The sequence below is a fragment of the Lynx rufus genome, unplaced genomic scaffold (genome assembly GCF_022079265.1).
Source record: "Lynx rufus isolate CCGP_SWC_20201006 ecotype Redwood Valley unplaced genomic scaffold, mLynRuf1.p SCAF_2, whole genome shotgun sequence".
NCBI lineage: Eukaryota > Metazoa > Chordata > Mammalia > Carnivora > Felidae > Lynx > Lynx rufus.
In genome coordinates, this window is record NW_025814834.1 from 117,136,385 (window position 1) to 117,151,888 (window position 15,504).

At 43.0% G+C, this 15,504-nt stretch overlaps 1 protein-coding gene across 5 annotated transcripts in view; it reads right to left on the reverse strand.

Annotated features, from left to right (window-relative positions):
- Positions 1-6,196: 6,196 nt before the first annotated feature.
- Positions 6,197-15,504, reverse strand: part of RPRD2 (regulation of nuclear pre-mRNA domain containing 2) — a 101,437-nt gene continuing 92,129 nt past the window's right edge. For 2 of the 5 annotated variants that reach the window (XM_047085679.1, XM_047085678.1), the window contains 3 exons: positions 14,365-14,565; positions 9,914-11,095; positions 9,596-9,773 (listed from right to left, as the gene is read on the reverse strand). In XM_047085679.1, coding sequence (XP_046941635.1) covers positions 9,685-9,773; positions 9,914-11,095; positions 14,365-14,565 — 1,472 coding nt within the window. In that variant the 3' untranslated portion in view covers positions 9,596-9,684. Of the gene's footprint in view, positions 11,096-14,364; positions 14,566-15,504 lie in introns of all 5 variants that reach the window. The other 3 variants (XM_047085676.1, XM_047085675.1, XM_047085677.1) reach the window with 2 other exon arrangements.

Here is a 15,504-nt window from a genome sequence, read left to right on the forward strand (position 1 = left end):
TTTTTTTTTTTTTAACGTTTATTTATTTTTGAGACAGAGACAGAGCATGAACGGGGGAGGGTCAGAGAAAGGGAGACACAGAATCCGAAACAGGCTCCAGGCTCTGAGCTGTCATCACAGAGCCCGATGCGGGGCTCAAACTCACAGACCGTGAGATCATGACCTGAGCCAAAGTCGGCTACTTAACCGACTGAGCCACCCAGGCGCCCCTTGAATCCAAGTTTTACACTCTTCTACCACACCATGCTATCTCTGACAATAGAATTTACTTCCAGTATACTCCATCACTTCAGAAAGAGGCACCTGACCCTAGAATCTTAGCTGTTTCCTACACAAGACCCTGCCTCTCACTCCCATCCTAGCTCTCCACTTCCTTTAATCTCTTCTTACTCCCTGTGATATCTAGGACAGAGAACTGGGTATATTTGGTTTATTTTATACAGTAAAAATTGAAACACGGTCACATTTGTGGTAAAGTATGAGGGGAAATGGACTTAGGAGCAGCTGTAAGGTTCTCAGTAACTCCCCTTTGTCCCCTCACCTGGGGGTGGGGATGGTTAGATGGTTCTCAATTTTCCAATGGTGATGGAATCAAGAGTTGTGGAGGAAGAGCTGTCAGAGAAAGCTGTTAAATCTAGGTTTCCAGAGGCCAGAGGTTCTTTCTGGGGAAGGCAGCAGTTGATTTGAGTCACAGGCATCACTCTGGATCTTGGCTCCCTCTCCTGGTATGTTAAGACACCCTGAAATAAAAAAAGAAACAGACAAGACTGTGGAACAGGAAAATTACTTGTGTGTGGGAGGGAGGGTGTGGAGGGCTGGGAAAAGGCAGAGAGGATTTTAGAATGGCGTTCAAAAAGTGTGACAAGCAGAACTTTCCCCATGGCTTTGCACCAAAAGGGATGGGAATGTTACATTGCAGGTAACAAAATGGTAGGTGCTCAGTATTGAATTAAGAATGTATGAATCACTGTATTGACTTAAAACTCCAAAGGATAAATTTACTGACACATACATTCTTTGATCATTGTACCTTGTCCTCTTTTGTCAGATACTAGAGGGATGGTAGAACAAGTAGGCTACACTGTTACGGCAGCTTCCGGCACTCATCCCTCAAACATGCACTGACTTACTGTATGCAATGCCATGAACTGAGGGCTCATGGGATACCCATCAATCAACGACTACATCATCACCTATGTAACTTGTGTTGCAGTGGAGGAAGGAAGGAATGTCAGGAGTTATTACATTTTTCTCCTTGTAGCAAACAAGCCAGCCAGCTAGCAAGGAATAGCAAGCTAGTTAAGACCAATGCATTAATCATCTGTTCTTTTACAATTTCTGGTCTGTGACCACCATGTCTCAGCCTCGGAGAATTTTAACCCACTAGTCTGCCTGGGAAACATCTATCTCTAAAACTTCTCTTACCTTCCACCCAGAATATCACCAAACACCCACTATGTGCCAAGTGTGATGCCTTCACTATCATTTAATTCCAAGAACCCTGACAAGTAATAGCTCTTTTCATGCTCTCTTTAAAACACAGAAAACCCTCAGAGAAGTCAAGCCTCAGTGAATCCGAATCCAAAGCCTGTGTTATGCCATGCCGTGCTTTCAGTGACCAGAACAGTCCTAATGCATTATGTTTGATAGCAGAGTTCCCGTTTTCTCTCCAGGGTACATCACTTGGAGAGTCAAAGAGGCCTTTAATATAGAGTGGAGAAAAGGGTCTAATAAAAAGCCAAGAAAAGACCCGTCTTACCAGATTTTCTCTGACCAAAGAAGAAATAACTGTTTAGAAAATAATGCCAGCAGATTTCACAGAAGTCCAGGGTAAAGGCAATCCTCAGTAATGGGTATCCTAGACCATTAATCACATTTTGGGAAATTCTCAGCTTTACTCCACTTTTAGAACATCACCAGTTAGCTAAAGCTTTTGTTGAAGAGGTGTTGTATTTATATTCCTAAACTACATATATGTAAGAATGCTCTCCATTGAAGGTAAAGTATATTTCCACTTGTCACCAGGATCAACACATACCTCCAAATTTATCCCAGCTCTTCACAAAATTTCTCCGTACCCAAGAAGTAGAAAAGATACCGGAGGTAAAAAAGCAAGATTTAAGAGGGTAAAATATATAAAGGTTTGTCATTGTCACCAAATGTTTTTGAGGCCCAGAGAACCAGCCAAGTGGCTAAAAGTAGGTGGTGTGGGGAGATTATATTTACTTAAAACAAACACATAAAAAACACCCCAAATCCTTAGTGATGAAGATGCAGGGTGGGGCCAAGGTTTTACTTTAAGATGCCAGAAAAAAGGAGATAAAGTCCTGCCACATTTGCTATAAAAAGAGGGAAATTTCCTACCAGGGCCTGGGGATGAGTCGTTTTCGGGAAAAAAAGGCCTTCAGCTCACCTAGAATCTCTGATTCCCTTCCCCAAGACAACTCTTGAGTCTGTAAAAGAGAAACAAAGACAGAGCCATCTCCAAGCCCCCTTCCCCTTTAAGTGACCCTGAGGTGTGAGGTAAGGCCAAGGGAAAAAACGTAGCAGTCTCCCAAACACAGGAGCCGGCGCAGGGATGTGTCAGCTTAGGTTGATGTTGGAAGTAAAAAACAAAGGTCAAGAGCAAAGTACTCTCAAAGAAGGTCCTAGTACAGCTCTAGAAGGCAATGTACAACCAAGCCCACTGCCCAATAATCAAGATCTCAAATTAATCCTTTACTGATCTCTACTGCCCTCGGCGATGGTTGGCTGTTTAGCAGACACGGGATCTTATGTGTTGTTTCATACAAGTGGAAGGGATTTCTAGCCATGGGGAGGAAGAAACAGGGAACTGGACGGGGCCATTTCCTATCCATTCCAACTGAAATACCACAAGGAAAATGTACAAAGTTTCAAGTTCTCTTATCTTCTCTTTCCCACAAATTATGTGGCAAGAATAAAGGAGACATAATGGGGATGAGGAAGTAAAGTTGCTATGAATCCAACAGATCCAGGGCAGATGGGTTTAGCCAGCACACTTTTGAGTCAAACAAAACGCTGCAGCCTGTATTTTTTTCTTTTTCTTTTGGCACTGCTCACTAGCCCCTCCACCCATGTCTGTATTTTCAACTTTTGACTCTTGCTACAGTGAGAACAAAGGGTAAGGGCAGAAGAAAAAAAATGATGGTGCCATTAGGTAACTACAGTAGCAATTCCTAAGTAGACCTCAGCGTTATGCCCTTTTCCTCAGACTTAACTAAGCATCAAATGCTCTCTTCCCCAGCAGTTAGAAGCAATTTGGCAGTTTTACACTGCACTTGCTCCTTTCCTTCAAAGGTAGTTTCTTCTTACTTCTCCTTTCCTTCAAAGGTAGCTTCTCCTTACTTCTATGGGGGTGGGGGGGGAGAAGGGAGAAGAGGATGTTTACTTAAGAGCTATCTCACTTGCGTGAACCTCTTGTAGCTTTGTCTATGCAGTCTCAGTGAGTTATTACTCAGCAATTGTGAACAGCAGCTGACTGGACATGTCCATAGTTACTCATAAACAAGTATGAGAAACGCCCCAATACTCCAAAACCCATTTGGATGATGTTTTGTGTTACTGCCTACATACATGAGTGGGTAACGCATCCCTCTTCTACAGAGTGCCTTAAATAAAACAATTCAGGGGTTTGAAGTTGTGCATTTTCAACATGCCCAGAAAGGCAAATGTGGAAGTCTAAAAGCTGTTGATTCCTTGGGGGTGGAGAAAGAAACCAATTGGGCAAGTCAAAGTGCCAAGAGGGGATAAGGAAAAGGGTGAGCCAGATTCCAGAAGCAGCCAATACAACTGTATGCCCTACCTACTGGGTGTATTCCTAGGCTGCTATTTCTGAAGTGTCCAGTGACGTGTGGAACTTCACGTAATGAAGGTTGCTATTTAGAACCTTTTACCCCGCCAGTGACCTAGGTGGGGTCCAGATGTGGTGACTCTCTCTTCACCCCTTAAAGCCAACATTCCTTTTATTAAGCTTCACTGGGGTATGAAAAAGGGATAGGGCAAGAGGGTTAAGTGTGGCTTATGTATGACAGACTGCCATTCACAGCAAGAAGGGTAGATGTGGGAAAAGAATGAACCAGAAGGAGCCCTACCACCACCACCCCAACTCTAGGCTTGCTTCAAAAATGCTTCTTCACTCACAACTGTACAACTTTTTGAAGACATACACAAATAGTTATCCATACAGTATATCCCACTTCATTACCAACCACTCCCTTAACATCTTGATTTTACCCCACCCATCATCCCCTTTCCAAAACTGAATTACACAGAGGATCAAACAGAAAACCCACACGGCCATGAAGATCACAGAGGCTCAGATTGCCTTCAGTGACACCGAGCACTGGAAGTCAAAGGGAACACTTGGATTAAGATCAGCGTGAGAGGGGGAAAGTCAACCACACAACAAAGGAAACTATACTTTATTAAACTGGAAAACAAAAACATAATATTGGGGACAAAGAGATTAAAAAAAAAAAAAAGAATGGCTGGAAGACAGGCAAGTGCAAGTGGTCACAAGGAAGGGACAAGACGGGTGGTCTGTGGTATCTGTGCACCTCAAATGTGCAGGCACACACCCCGTCCCCTTGACCCCTGTCGCACTTATACCAAAAGCCAATACAATCAGATCTTCAGAGATACATCCAGGCCTTCTTTCTGCATCCTGTAGCTGGTTTCACCTTCAGCCCTGGACAGTCATGTAGGGTCTTTGCTGGAGAAAATTTAGATTTTCCAACCATAGGTCTGCTCCACAAAGCAGCAGTTTCAGCTCCTGAAGAAGTTTTCTCTCCTAGTTGTGCTCACCACGGAAGCCAGGAGACCTTGGTCAAAGCCCGAAATCTCAAAGAAAAATGTCAAACCTTCAGAACTAGTTATTTTATTAAATGATATTAATACACATTTCAAAAGGATTTCATTGTTGTTGCCTCTAAAGCATGTACTTGTTTTGTTTTCCACACTGAACACGTGAGAATATCATTCAACATATCTAATTTTAATCTTAACAGGCACCCCCACCCATTCAAAAAGGGGGGGGGGAGGAAAAAAAGGGGGAGAAAGCAGTATTTTACAGCGGCTTCAAAACAATTAACAGCTGAAGCTTAATTCTGCATGACCCAATAACTTCAGGACTGATAGTGAATATTCTGCAATTAGGAAGTTTAGCATATTCACATTATCCAGATAGGTTAGCTGTACCATATATATCACAAACGTTGTATTCCTGGGATCAAAAAGGATAAAAGTCCTACTCTCTTATCATTTTACCCTCCCTGGCATCAAACCAAAATCCATTTATGCTCACCTTTTGGGAGGGCAGAGAGAAATAGGGAGGGGGCTGTCATCTAAGCTGACTGGAGAGTAAACTCTCAATACTTAAGGACTTGATTTCTGATACTATCACTGCGTTTTAAGCAGTACCAGCATATTCACGACCCCCCCACCAATTCTCTGTCTGTGATTTTACAGTGAGCACCAAGGACCTTAGTAACAACTTCGCATATTCTGATTTCATATAAATCATGTCCTTGCCAAGACACACTATGTTATGCTTTCTTTAAAAAAATCTTGTTTATTATATTTTTAAACTCAGGTTGAAATACAAAAGTCAGAGCATGGGCGTGGAGTTTTAAATCACAGACACAGAAAGAATAAAACCCCTTTGTTTCATGTTATGAATACCAGAATTGTCTTTTTTCACTATATCACATATATACACTGTCGTCTTCATTTACTGCTGTAGACAGACTTCCTTAAAGTTAACACCCGACAGTCACATACAAATCCTCCCGTCCATCCTGAAACAAACTCAATGAGGATTTTGTAGCTTAAAAAACAAAACACCCCACAAAAGAGCCCAACCCTTAAAAGTCCATCTTTTAAACTGTACAAGGTCTTCCTTTCATGTATTAGTCATCATGCTTTTGAGGACAATCACCCTGCCCCAACATTTAGGAAGCCACTTTCCTGACATCTCCACATTTTCTGATAAAATCAAATGGTCAGAGAGCCTTTTCAAGTAAACGTTACTTTTAGCTTAAACAAGAGCAGCAGAAAGAATTCACATTCTTTTATTCTAGAATGAAAAACATCCCACTTAATTTCTGCAAAAAAAAAAAAAATCCATTTCAGTTTTGAGTCAATTAGAACTCTCTCCCCCCCTCCCCCCACCCCTCCCCTTACTCTTGCTTACACTTTTCCCTAAACAAATGTCTCAGGACTCAACATAACTATATCATTTCTTTGCTTTGCTACACTATACACCCCACCCCACACACAAGGTCATGGCATCATGCATTTTTGTGGGGGAGAGCTATAGGGCGGAGAGTCTTGAGAGGGTCAAAGACACAACAGTTGGCTTAAGACCAGAAATGCATCAGGAAGATGAAGGACTCGTGGCCTCCTAGCCACAGAGCACATGGCGAGCCCAAATAAATAACATGGAATAAATTACACGAAAACTCCCAAACTATGACGCACACCTGGTTTAAGCTGCTCTTGATCTGAAAAGCAAGTTTATGCTGACACAGAGTCATCTTCTGTCACTATGTTGTCCACTCTCCCCCATCTTTAATATTTTACTAGAGGAATCCAAAGCAATCCCTATACTTCCTACAGTTCTATACTCACATAGAAGAAAATATGAAACTTGCTAGGATTCCCTAAAAAAAGAACACATATTGTTTTACTCATCTAGCTGGATATTACCAGTGTGTATACCTTGGGGTAAGACACTAAATAATATAAAATAATAGTAAAGCAGTATTTGCTTTTCAGTGTTCCTTGATATAAAGTTATAAACACTCAAAGCGTACTGATTGTCTTTTTTCCCAGTACTAGTTGTGGAAATATAAAGAAGCCTTTCAGTTTGGGGAGAAGGAAAGCAAACCATTCTTGTGTAAAATGACTAAGGGCAGAAACATTCTTTATTTCCTAGGGGAAGTGGAAGGTGGGGATAAGGCTTGAGCCTTGAAATGTGACAGGCTGCTAGCTGTAGAATGGGGGAAATTTGGATTTCTCAGGTCCTCCTCTGTAAAGATATGTATACCCACTTGTCACTAAAACACTTCTGAAGAGGTAGAATGTATAGAAAGATGCTATCCAACCTCCTCCTTTGAAATACCAAGAACAGGGGTAAATGCAGGACTAGGGCGAAGAGGAAAGAAAGATGCAGGTCAATAGTTCCCTTTCCCTACTACTCCACCTTTGCTGAAAACCATCAAGCATCACTTAACATTTGGGAGGCATCATGGTAAAAAATCTATCTCTTACATTAAAAAATTCAAAGATAATATTTCAGTTGCGCCTTTATTAGCAATTGTCAACTGTAGTGACTTTTCTTTCTGGCCAAAGCAGACGTGCAAACTGAGGGAGAAAAAGTCAATCAAGAAAGAAAAGCAGGAAGCATGAGCTTGGTTGCAGGACGTGCCAAGCTATAGAAGTCTCCCGTTCTCATTTATGAGCGATGGGCAGGTCACACGGCACCGTTACTGGTTCCTGTCTCTAACTCTAACATTGGAGGCACACCTTATTTTAACCTGGAGATTATATTTAGCCCCCTCTCTTTCATTCCAAGGATGAAGAGTAATAATTTTTACTAGGATAGAATGACACCTGTATCTCCTCAAAGTTCCAAATAGTCCTTTAGAAGAAGAGGTTCATTTCTTTTTTTTTTTTTGGTAAGATTTTAGGAGAAAGGTAAAGAACCCAACTTCAATAGGTCTTTAAAAAACAAAACAAAACAAAACAAAACTTCAAAGGTCCACGGTCTCCCACCTATTTCCCCTTGCAACATCTCTTGGCTTGTCAGCAGGGCACAGAGCATACAGGAAAGGGAGCCAAGCTGGTCACAGTAGTTACTCAATGGGAGAGAGAAGGGGAAAGGGATCCTTCCATTGACTACTTGATAAGCCAAGCCCAAAGAACATCCCAACATTGCACGTTATTCTCTGTACTGATGGAAGTTTTATTTCAAATGTAATACTCTTCAGTAAATGGGTAAGAGTTGTTTTCCTCCCCACCCCCTCAAACCCCCAGCCAAATGAAGTGGCTCTGGTTGTGTTTCTTTGCCCCCCAGCCTCTGTAAAATACAAGTAGCTTGGGTTAAGTGCAGTGGGAGAGCAGACTGGATGGAATAGTGAAATGCAAGCATGTTTGACTTTTTAATTTCGAAGGGAGGCCCTTTGTCATTAAAAAAAAAAAAAAAAGATCAAAGGAAGGAAATCAAATAAAAACAATAATAAATCAAACTCCTACTTCCAATGCTCTCTAGACTGTTCAAAATGCTTTTCCCTTGGTTTCCATCAGTACCTGGGAGGGAAGAATGGGCGTTTTGGTGCAAAGAACGGAGGGCCCCTAGCAAAAGGTGGCCTGGGTCTCTTTAGACTGTGGAATGGGTCTCTGCTGAGAAAAGGTTCCCTAGGCCGAAAGTCTGGCCGGGGATTCCGCAAAATCATACCACTCCGGTTGATGGCGTCTCTGTGTGAGGGACCCAAGTGGGGGCCACTGCTGCTGTTGCTGCCTCCCCCACCTCCTCCTCCATGGGCTGGGCCCAGGTGCTCCAGAGAATGGGAGGGTAGGCTGAGGCTCTCTCGTACACGGCTAAGGCCAGGGCCGTTGAGGTCCCGTTGGGTGGGGCCCCCATGGTCCCTGGGTCCTGGGAGCACCCCAAAATGCTCAGCCAGGGTCCCTTGAAGAAGGGAACTATGGTCCTTGGGAAATACTGCCACAGCTCCCGCCACTCCGTGCTCTGCCAGTGGTGGAGCTGGGAAGGGTACAACCCCAGAGTGGTCAACAGGGGGTGGAGGAGGAGGTGGAGTAGAAAAGGGAACACCACTCCCACCACTGCTGCTATGTTCCCCAGGGGGTGGAGGAGGGGGTGGGGTGGGGAAAGGAACTCCGCTGTGCTCTCCAGGAGGAGGGGGTGGGGCAGCATGGGCCAGGGCCGCCTCCTTTGTGAAGGGGTTCGAAAGATCCACTGTGGGTAGATGAGTGGGTGCATCTCGAGAGAAGATACCCCCATGATCCTTAGGAGGGGCAGGTGGGGCAGATGACGGCCCCACTGGCTCTCTCTGGAAGGGTGTCCCATGTTCCAAGGGGGATGGGGGGAGATGATGCTCAAATGTTGAGTTGAAACTGTTGGAACGGAAGCTGCCGACACTTTCCTGAAATTGGGATGCCCGTTCCTTGTATGGTGCTGCTTTAAAGCCAGTGAGGCCTCCGCTGCCCCCACCCCCAAGGGATGCCAACTCAGAGGCACTTGTGGGGCCATTGTCAAAGGAGCTGCCTGAGGTGCTCAGATCAAACCAACCCACCCTTGAAGCCTCGCGCCCGTGTCCTCTATTTCCCTTCCCAGGAACTCGGACGGACTCTACGGTCTGTATCGGCTCCCCTGACATCCTCCTATTGGATGCGTTATGATAACCCAAGGTTTCTATAGGGGCCCCCTTCTCTTCGGTGCTGTCAGGCAAGTCTAAGCAGGAGGAGGAGACTCGGGTTTCTATGCGGTAGTGCTCTTCTTGCTGCTGCTGATCGGTGGCTGTCAAGCTGGGCTGGGCGAGGTTTGACAGGCCGACACCATCACTTGAAGTGCCCTTGCTGGGGGCCTGGCCAAAATGCTTATCATCCGAGGGCTTTCGCGAGGCATTTTTAAGCATATTCTTAAACTCAATCGTCGACGTGGTGGAAATGGTGGGGGCCAGGACTTTCTCCACGCCTGGTGTGGGTGGGTGGCCCGTGGGAGCGGCAAGGGTATTCTGCGGAGAGAAAAGGGAACGATGTGGGACTGGGTGAGGAGGCTCTGGGTACTGCTTCTGCGGCAAACCGAGATGCCCAGTGGTAGACTGAGACAAGCTATTGTGGTTGGAGTCAGGGGTGAAAAATGAATCATTCTTACTCGGTGACGGTGACCGGTCAGACCCCGGTTCACTCCCTCTTATGCTGAAGGCACCAAATAGCCCGGGGGAAGAGGAGAGACGGTCACAATTCTCACTAGAGTCCAGGAGAGCCCTTACAGATGGAGGAAAGGCAGACTTTACCCCGAATTCTTGGGCCCTGTGGCTATAACTGGAGAGGATTGGCTGGTATTCGGTGGTATCAGAGAGCTTGCTTGACTTCAGGATAGACTTGGCCGGCTTCTTCTCTAGGTTCATCATGGCAGAGGGTGGAGGCCCTGAGTACTCAAAATCTCGGTAATCCTCATCTTCCTGGAAAGAAGTATCTGGATAGAACTTCTCCTGTGAAGAGTCCATCAGGGAAGATGGCCTCTCCATTCCATCCGATGGCTGTTTATAGGGTGATTCACTGCCCAGGCCAAAAGGTCGATATGTAGATACAGAATTGGAGAGTTCCCGGGGGTAGCTTTCCTCTCTCCCAGGGGGTGGTGATCTTGTACTGCTGGGTGTTGAGGAACCAGGGCTAATGATCTTAGAAAGCAGGGACATGGTGTCTACACTGCTGGATGTGGGCTTGTCCATCATCTCATCCTGGGTGGGCGTCCCACTCCGTTCGTCCCGCACAGGGGTTCCGTCAATGTTGTCAATTGACGTGCTAGTAGGGCCACGCTGGAAGTCTGAGGGGTGGCTTTCTGCTGGGGCACTGGACCCCAAGCTGCTCAGGATTGGGATGTTTAAGTTTAAGCCACTGAAACCAGGATTACCTTTTAAGAAGTTGTGGATCTTCATTTCCAGGCTTGGAGAGGTGGACTCAGACTCCAGCTTTGGCTTGGAGATCTCTGACGATTGGCACATGGCAACTTCAGTAGGTGGGGCAGCAGGGCTAGTACTGTGGGTTCCTGTAAACCCCATAGAGTTGGATGGTAGCTTAAAAGTAGTGCTTGGGAGCCCTGGGCTTTGCCCAATTGAGGCCTTGCTAGCTGATGTCGAAGAGACTTCAGAAGTTGATGAATTAGGAGAATAGTTGAAGCTTTTAGGAATAAAGGATTGGGTACTGGAGGACAGATTTCTTCCTTTGATGCTAGAGACTGTGGTGTTTGCAGGGGAAGCTGAAGTGCTCTGGGATGCAGCTTCGCTGGCTGGGACTGGGTTCCCAGTAACACTCTGAAGTAAAGATGACAGGCCTGTAGAAACAGAGATTAAAGGAGTTAAAAAGAACAACTGCCTGCCCTACAATTAAAACAATGTAGGCTAATCGGATATTCTCATTCATTCCAGTGGGAACCAGATAGACATTAAAATATGAGGCCAAAGAGAATCCAGACCAAACAAGCAATGGCTAAATGTCATAGAAAATACTGGACCTATTTCTCAATATAAAGAGAGCAAATTACTGAAATGTTTCTAGTACAGTCATCAAACAAGTCTAACACAGCACAATAAAAGGCAACAGGAAAGGGAAGATTTTAGTGTCAGAATCATTCATAGTTTAAACAAGACAAAGCAGGAAGAGAAAGGAGGCAAATTATCCTTAAAATAACACTTTAAGCCAGTATTTCTTAACATTTGATCTGTGGAACTGTTTCTGTAAATGCAAATAGATATTCCTTTCTAGCCTCTGCAATTGTTTCTAGTAAGTTAACGAACACTGTTATTTATTCTCAAGAGAGAGATCACGTATGCACATTGCTGAAATTTGTTTGAACAGGACACTTTTTTCAAGCATCTCTTGCTAGACTTTGGGGAACCAATGGTTTAGCTATCATTTTTGGTTGTAAAATGTAGCAATAGTAAACATGCAAACACACACCCCAAAGACTTACAAAGCTAGATCATCTTATAGCTTGGAAAATTTAAGAATTATTCATCTACCCAAGTTGACACTGATGAGATTCAACCCTACTCACTGATAGACAAAACCTCAGAAGCTCTGAGAAAGAATTCTTTGGGGTAAAGGCTGAAGTCCACCAAAGCAAACTGCTCCTCCTGTAGAAAATTTTTTAGAAAAATACTTGACAAAGAGATAAAAGGTGGTCCTATAAATTCAATCATGTGTTGGCAAATTTACCCAATTTCTGGTCATAAATGAAAACCTTTTGGGCATACTTCACCCGGATTTGTAGCTTTTCGTCATACACTAAAACTGTTCCTTCATAATGGTGTGATGAAAGACACCAGTACTTTATATGGTACTTTACTTAATGATTCTTCAAGATTTCAATTTTAATCCACATTTACCAACAGACTTAAGCTCTGAAGAATTCTGAGATTACTCCATCCTTGGAACATTAAAAAAAAAAATTTTTTTTTTTCAACGGTTTTTTTTTTTTTTTTGGGACAGAGAGAGACAGAGCATGAACGGGGGAGGGGCAGAGAGAGAGGGAGACACAGAATCGGAAACAGGCTCCAGGCTCCGAGCCATCAGCCCAGAGCCTGACACGGGGCTCGAACTCACGGACCACGAGATCGTGACCTGGCTGAAGTCGGACGCTTAACCGACTGCGCCACCCAGGCGCCCCCAAAAAAATTTTTTTAATGTTTTATTTGTTTTTGAGAGACAGAAACAGAGTGTGAGCAGGAGAGGGGCAGAGAGAGGGTGACACAGAATCTGAAGCAACTCCAGGCTCTGAGCTGTCAGCACAGAGCCCGATGCAGGGCTCAAACTCATGAACCGTGAGATCATGACCTACACCAAAGTCGGACACTTAACTGACTGAGCTACCCAGGTGCCCCCATCCTTGGAACATTTTTAACTGCCATAAAGTTATATATTTAATGGTGCATGTTATCCAATATTCACTAATATCTGAATAACTGAAATATTATTTCAATTATCCTGCTGAAACAAACAAACAAAAAACATGTTTCATTTCCGAAAAGTTCTCTGGCTATATAACTTCCCCTCCTAACAGTTTGATTTAATTCTTAGCAGCCACTGTTCATACCAAAATCAGAAGTCCTCAAGCACTAGAACATGACATATGACGTCATGATTTTTAAGATATTTCAGCATATCTTTCAGATACTGTGGGATTTCTTCAAAAGATCATCTTGTTAAGATAGACACTACTCAGATTTCTGATAATAGGTGATATAGTCCCTTACCACTAAATATTAATATTGTTCTTTGATTTTTTTTTTAAAGTTTACTTATTTAAGAGAGAGTGAGAGAGGAGAGCGAGAGAGAGCACGTTGTCAGTGCAAAGCCAGACTCGTGAGGTCATGACCTGGGATGAAATCAAGAATCAGACACTTAACTGCCTGAGCCACCCAGGTACAGCACCTTTCTTCAATCTTAACGGGCCATACTCTATTGGACTTTTTGCCCATTGAAGTCATTCTTTTGTGTTAAAAATCTGTCAATAATGGCTGTGGGTGACACAATTAGAGCAAAGTTCTAAGAGATCCCTTAGAATCTCTATAGGCTTTTAAAAATGCATCTATTTAAGTTGCTGGATAAAGTTTCTTAAAAGTCAAGCATTCTATTTTCCACAAGGAAATGAAAGGTGATGAACCACCCAGTTACTCCACAAAGATTGTCTTCTGGGGTCCCCCAAAACACATTCTGTCAGAACACCTAGTTCTGTTCAAATTTTGCCTGATGAGAAAGTCCACATGACGCTGGTGTCATAATCGACTGAAAGGAAAAGCTGTAAGTATTATTAATGTCCCCTGGAGGCTCCTGGTTGAGAACTTTGATACAGAGTTAAATCATTGTATTGAAGATATTGCTCTGATATTTATAATTCACTGCATAATTATACTGAGGTGCTAAATAACGATTGTGCTTGTATCTGGAGGTTTTGAGAACAGAGAGCAGGTATGTTTTATGAAAAAATATTAAAGCAGTTTTAGACACAAAACAGGTAATTAACAAAGTATACTAGGTTCAAATAAGGTAGAGATTACAGGTACAGAGATGTGCTATACCTACAAATAAAGGCCTCTAAATTAGGACATAAAAAAAGAAAATCATTTCTCATAAGATTTTTGATGGTAGATTGACCTTTCTTACTGTCTTTAGCTTTGGTTAACATTAAAAATATAAGCCTCAACATATACTAACCGGTCCTCAGAGCTGGAATAAATGCAGCCCCTAGAGGGCTCATGGTGTAGATAAAAGAATACTAGAATCCAGTCAAGCAATCTGGCTTTTAGTCTCAACTCATCACTGAGTAGATAAGTTTGTAACCTTAAGCAGGTCACATCACCTCACTGAGCCTTATTCTCCTCACCTGAAAAGGAGGGGATTAGACCAGATGGTATTTTGTCTCTTTCAGCTTTGACAGTTTCTAATTCTATAAATGCCAGCTTGTAGATAAGAAATATAAATAAGACAATGAACTAACTGTATTATACATTTCATGGCTTTGGATGCTTCAGAACTGGAACCCAGGATTAAGCCAGAGACAAACAATCACAATTCAAGTCCCTGTGGCACAGGTCAGTTTACCTTGCAGTGCAGGGGCTGACTGTGTCTGGGTTTTGGAAAGAGCAGACAGAATGCTCTCTGGGGTGATCTCCACCTTTGAGAGGATATTTGCCAGAGGATTGTGAGATGTTGTCGGGGCAGGTGCAGGTGTTTTCAGGCCAGTGCTGAGGTTGCTGGGACTTGTAGGAGTTCCTGGAGAAGGTCTTGATGCAGGACTGACCCCTGGTGGCAGAAAGATTAACTCAAGAAAATGCGGTTCAAAATGACCATTAAATTCACAATAACTTTCCACTCACTCAAACCAGTTTGGTATGTTTAACAGGAATGCTTCTGTGACAGATCCACAAGTAGGGCATATCATGGCTTGTACAAAGGAAAAAATATGAAAATTAGATTAAAATCTGCTCCTGTCTACTTTGAACACCCCTAAAGTAAACAAGTACTTTCAGATGTATTTTTTAGTTTTGAGAGCCAAAAGAGACTTAGGGAACCTACTTCTTTTCTTTCTACCAAATGGCATCAACACCACAGAATCTTGTAGGTGCTCAGTAAATATTGCTGGCTCATTATGATCAGAGCCATTCCAATTGTGTAACTCAACCCACTGCATAATTCTATGTGATTAATAAATTATTTGCTTTTGATGCTTTTGAAAAGGCCTTTAAAATTAGATCATATAAGCAACTTCCTTTACATCTTTATATTTTATTTATTTTTTTAAGCAAGTTCCATGCCCAACATGGGGCTTGAACACATGACCTTGAGATCAAGAGTCCCATGCTCCACCAACTGAGCCAGCCAGGTGCTCCTACATCTTTATATTTTAAAACACTGTGTTAATTTTTAATTCAGAAAAAAAAAGGGTATATAATTAAAAAAAAGAATAATTTTTGAATGACAAAAATATGAATAGGTAGATATTTCATAAAGAAAAATAAAAATGAAAAAGTTTTTATCACATTGTTAATCAAAAAAACGTAAATGAAAACAAGTTACTTTTTTTTTTTTTTTTTTAAGTAATCTCTATACTCAATGTAGGGCTTCAACGCATGACCCTGAGATCAAGAGTTGTATGCTTGAGGTACCAGGCTTGATTCAGTTGGTGGAGTGTGCGACTCGATCTCAGGGTTGTGGGTTTGAGTCCCACATTGGATGTAAAGA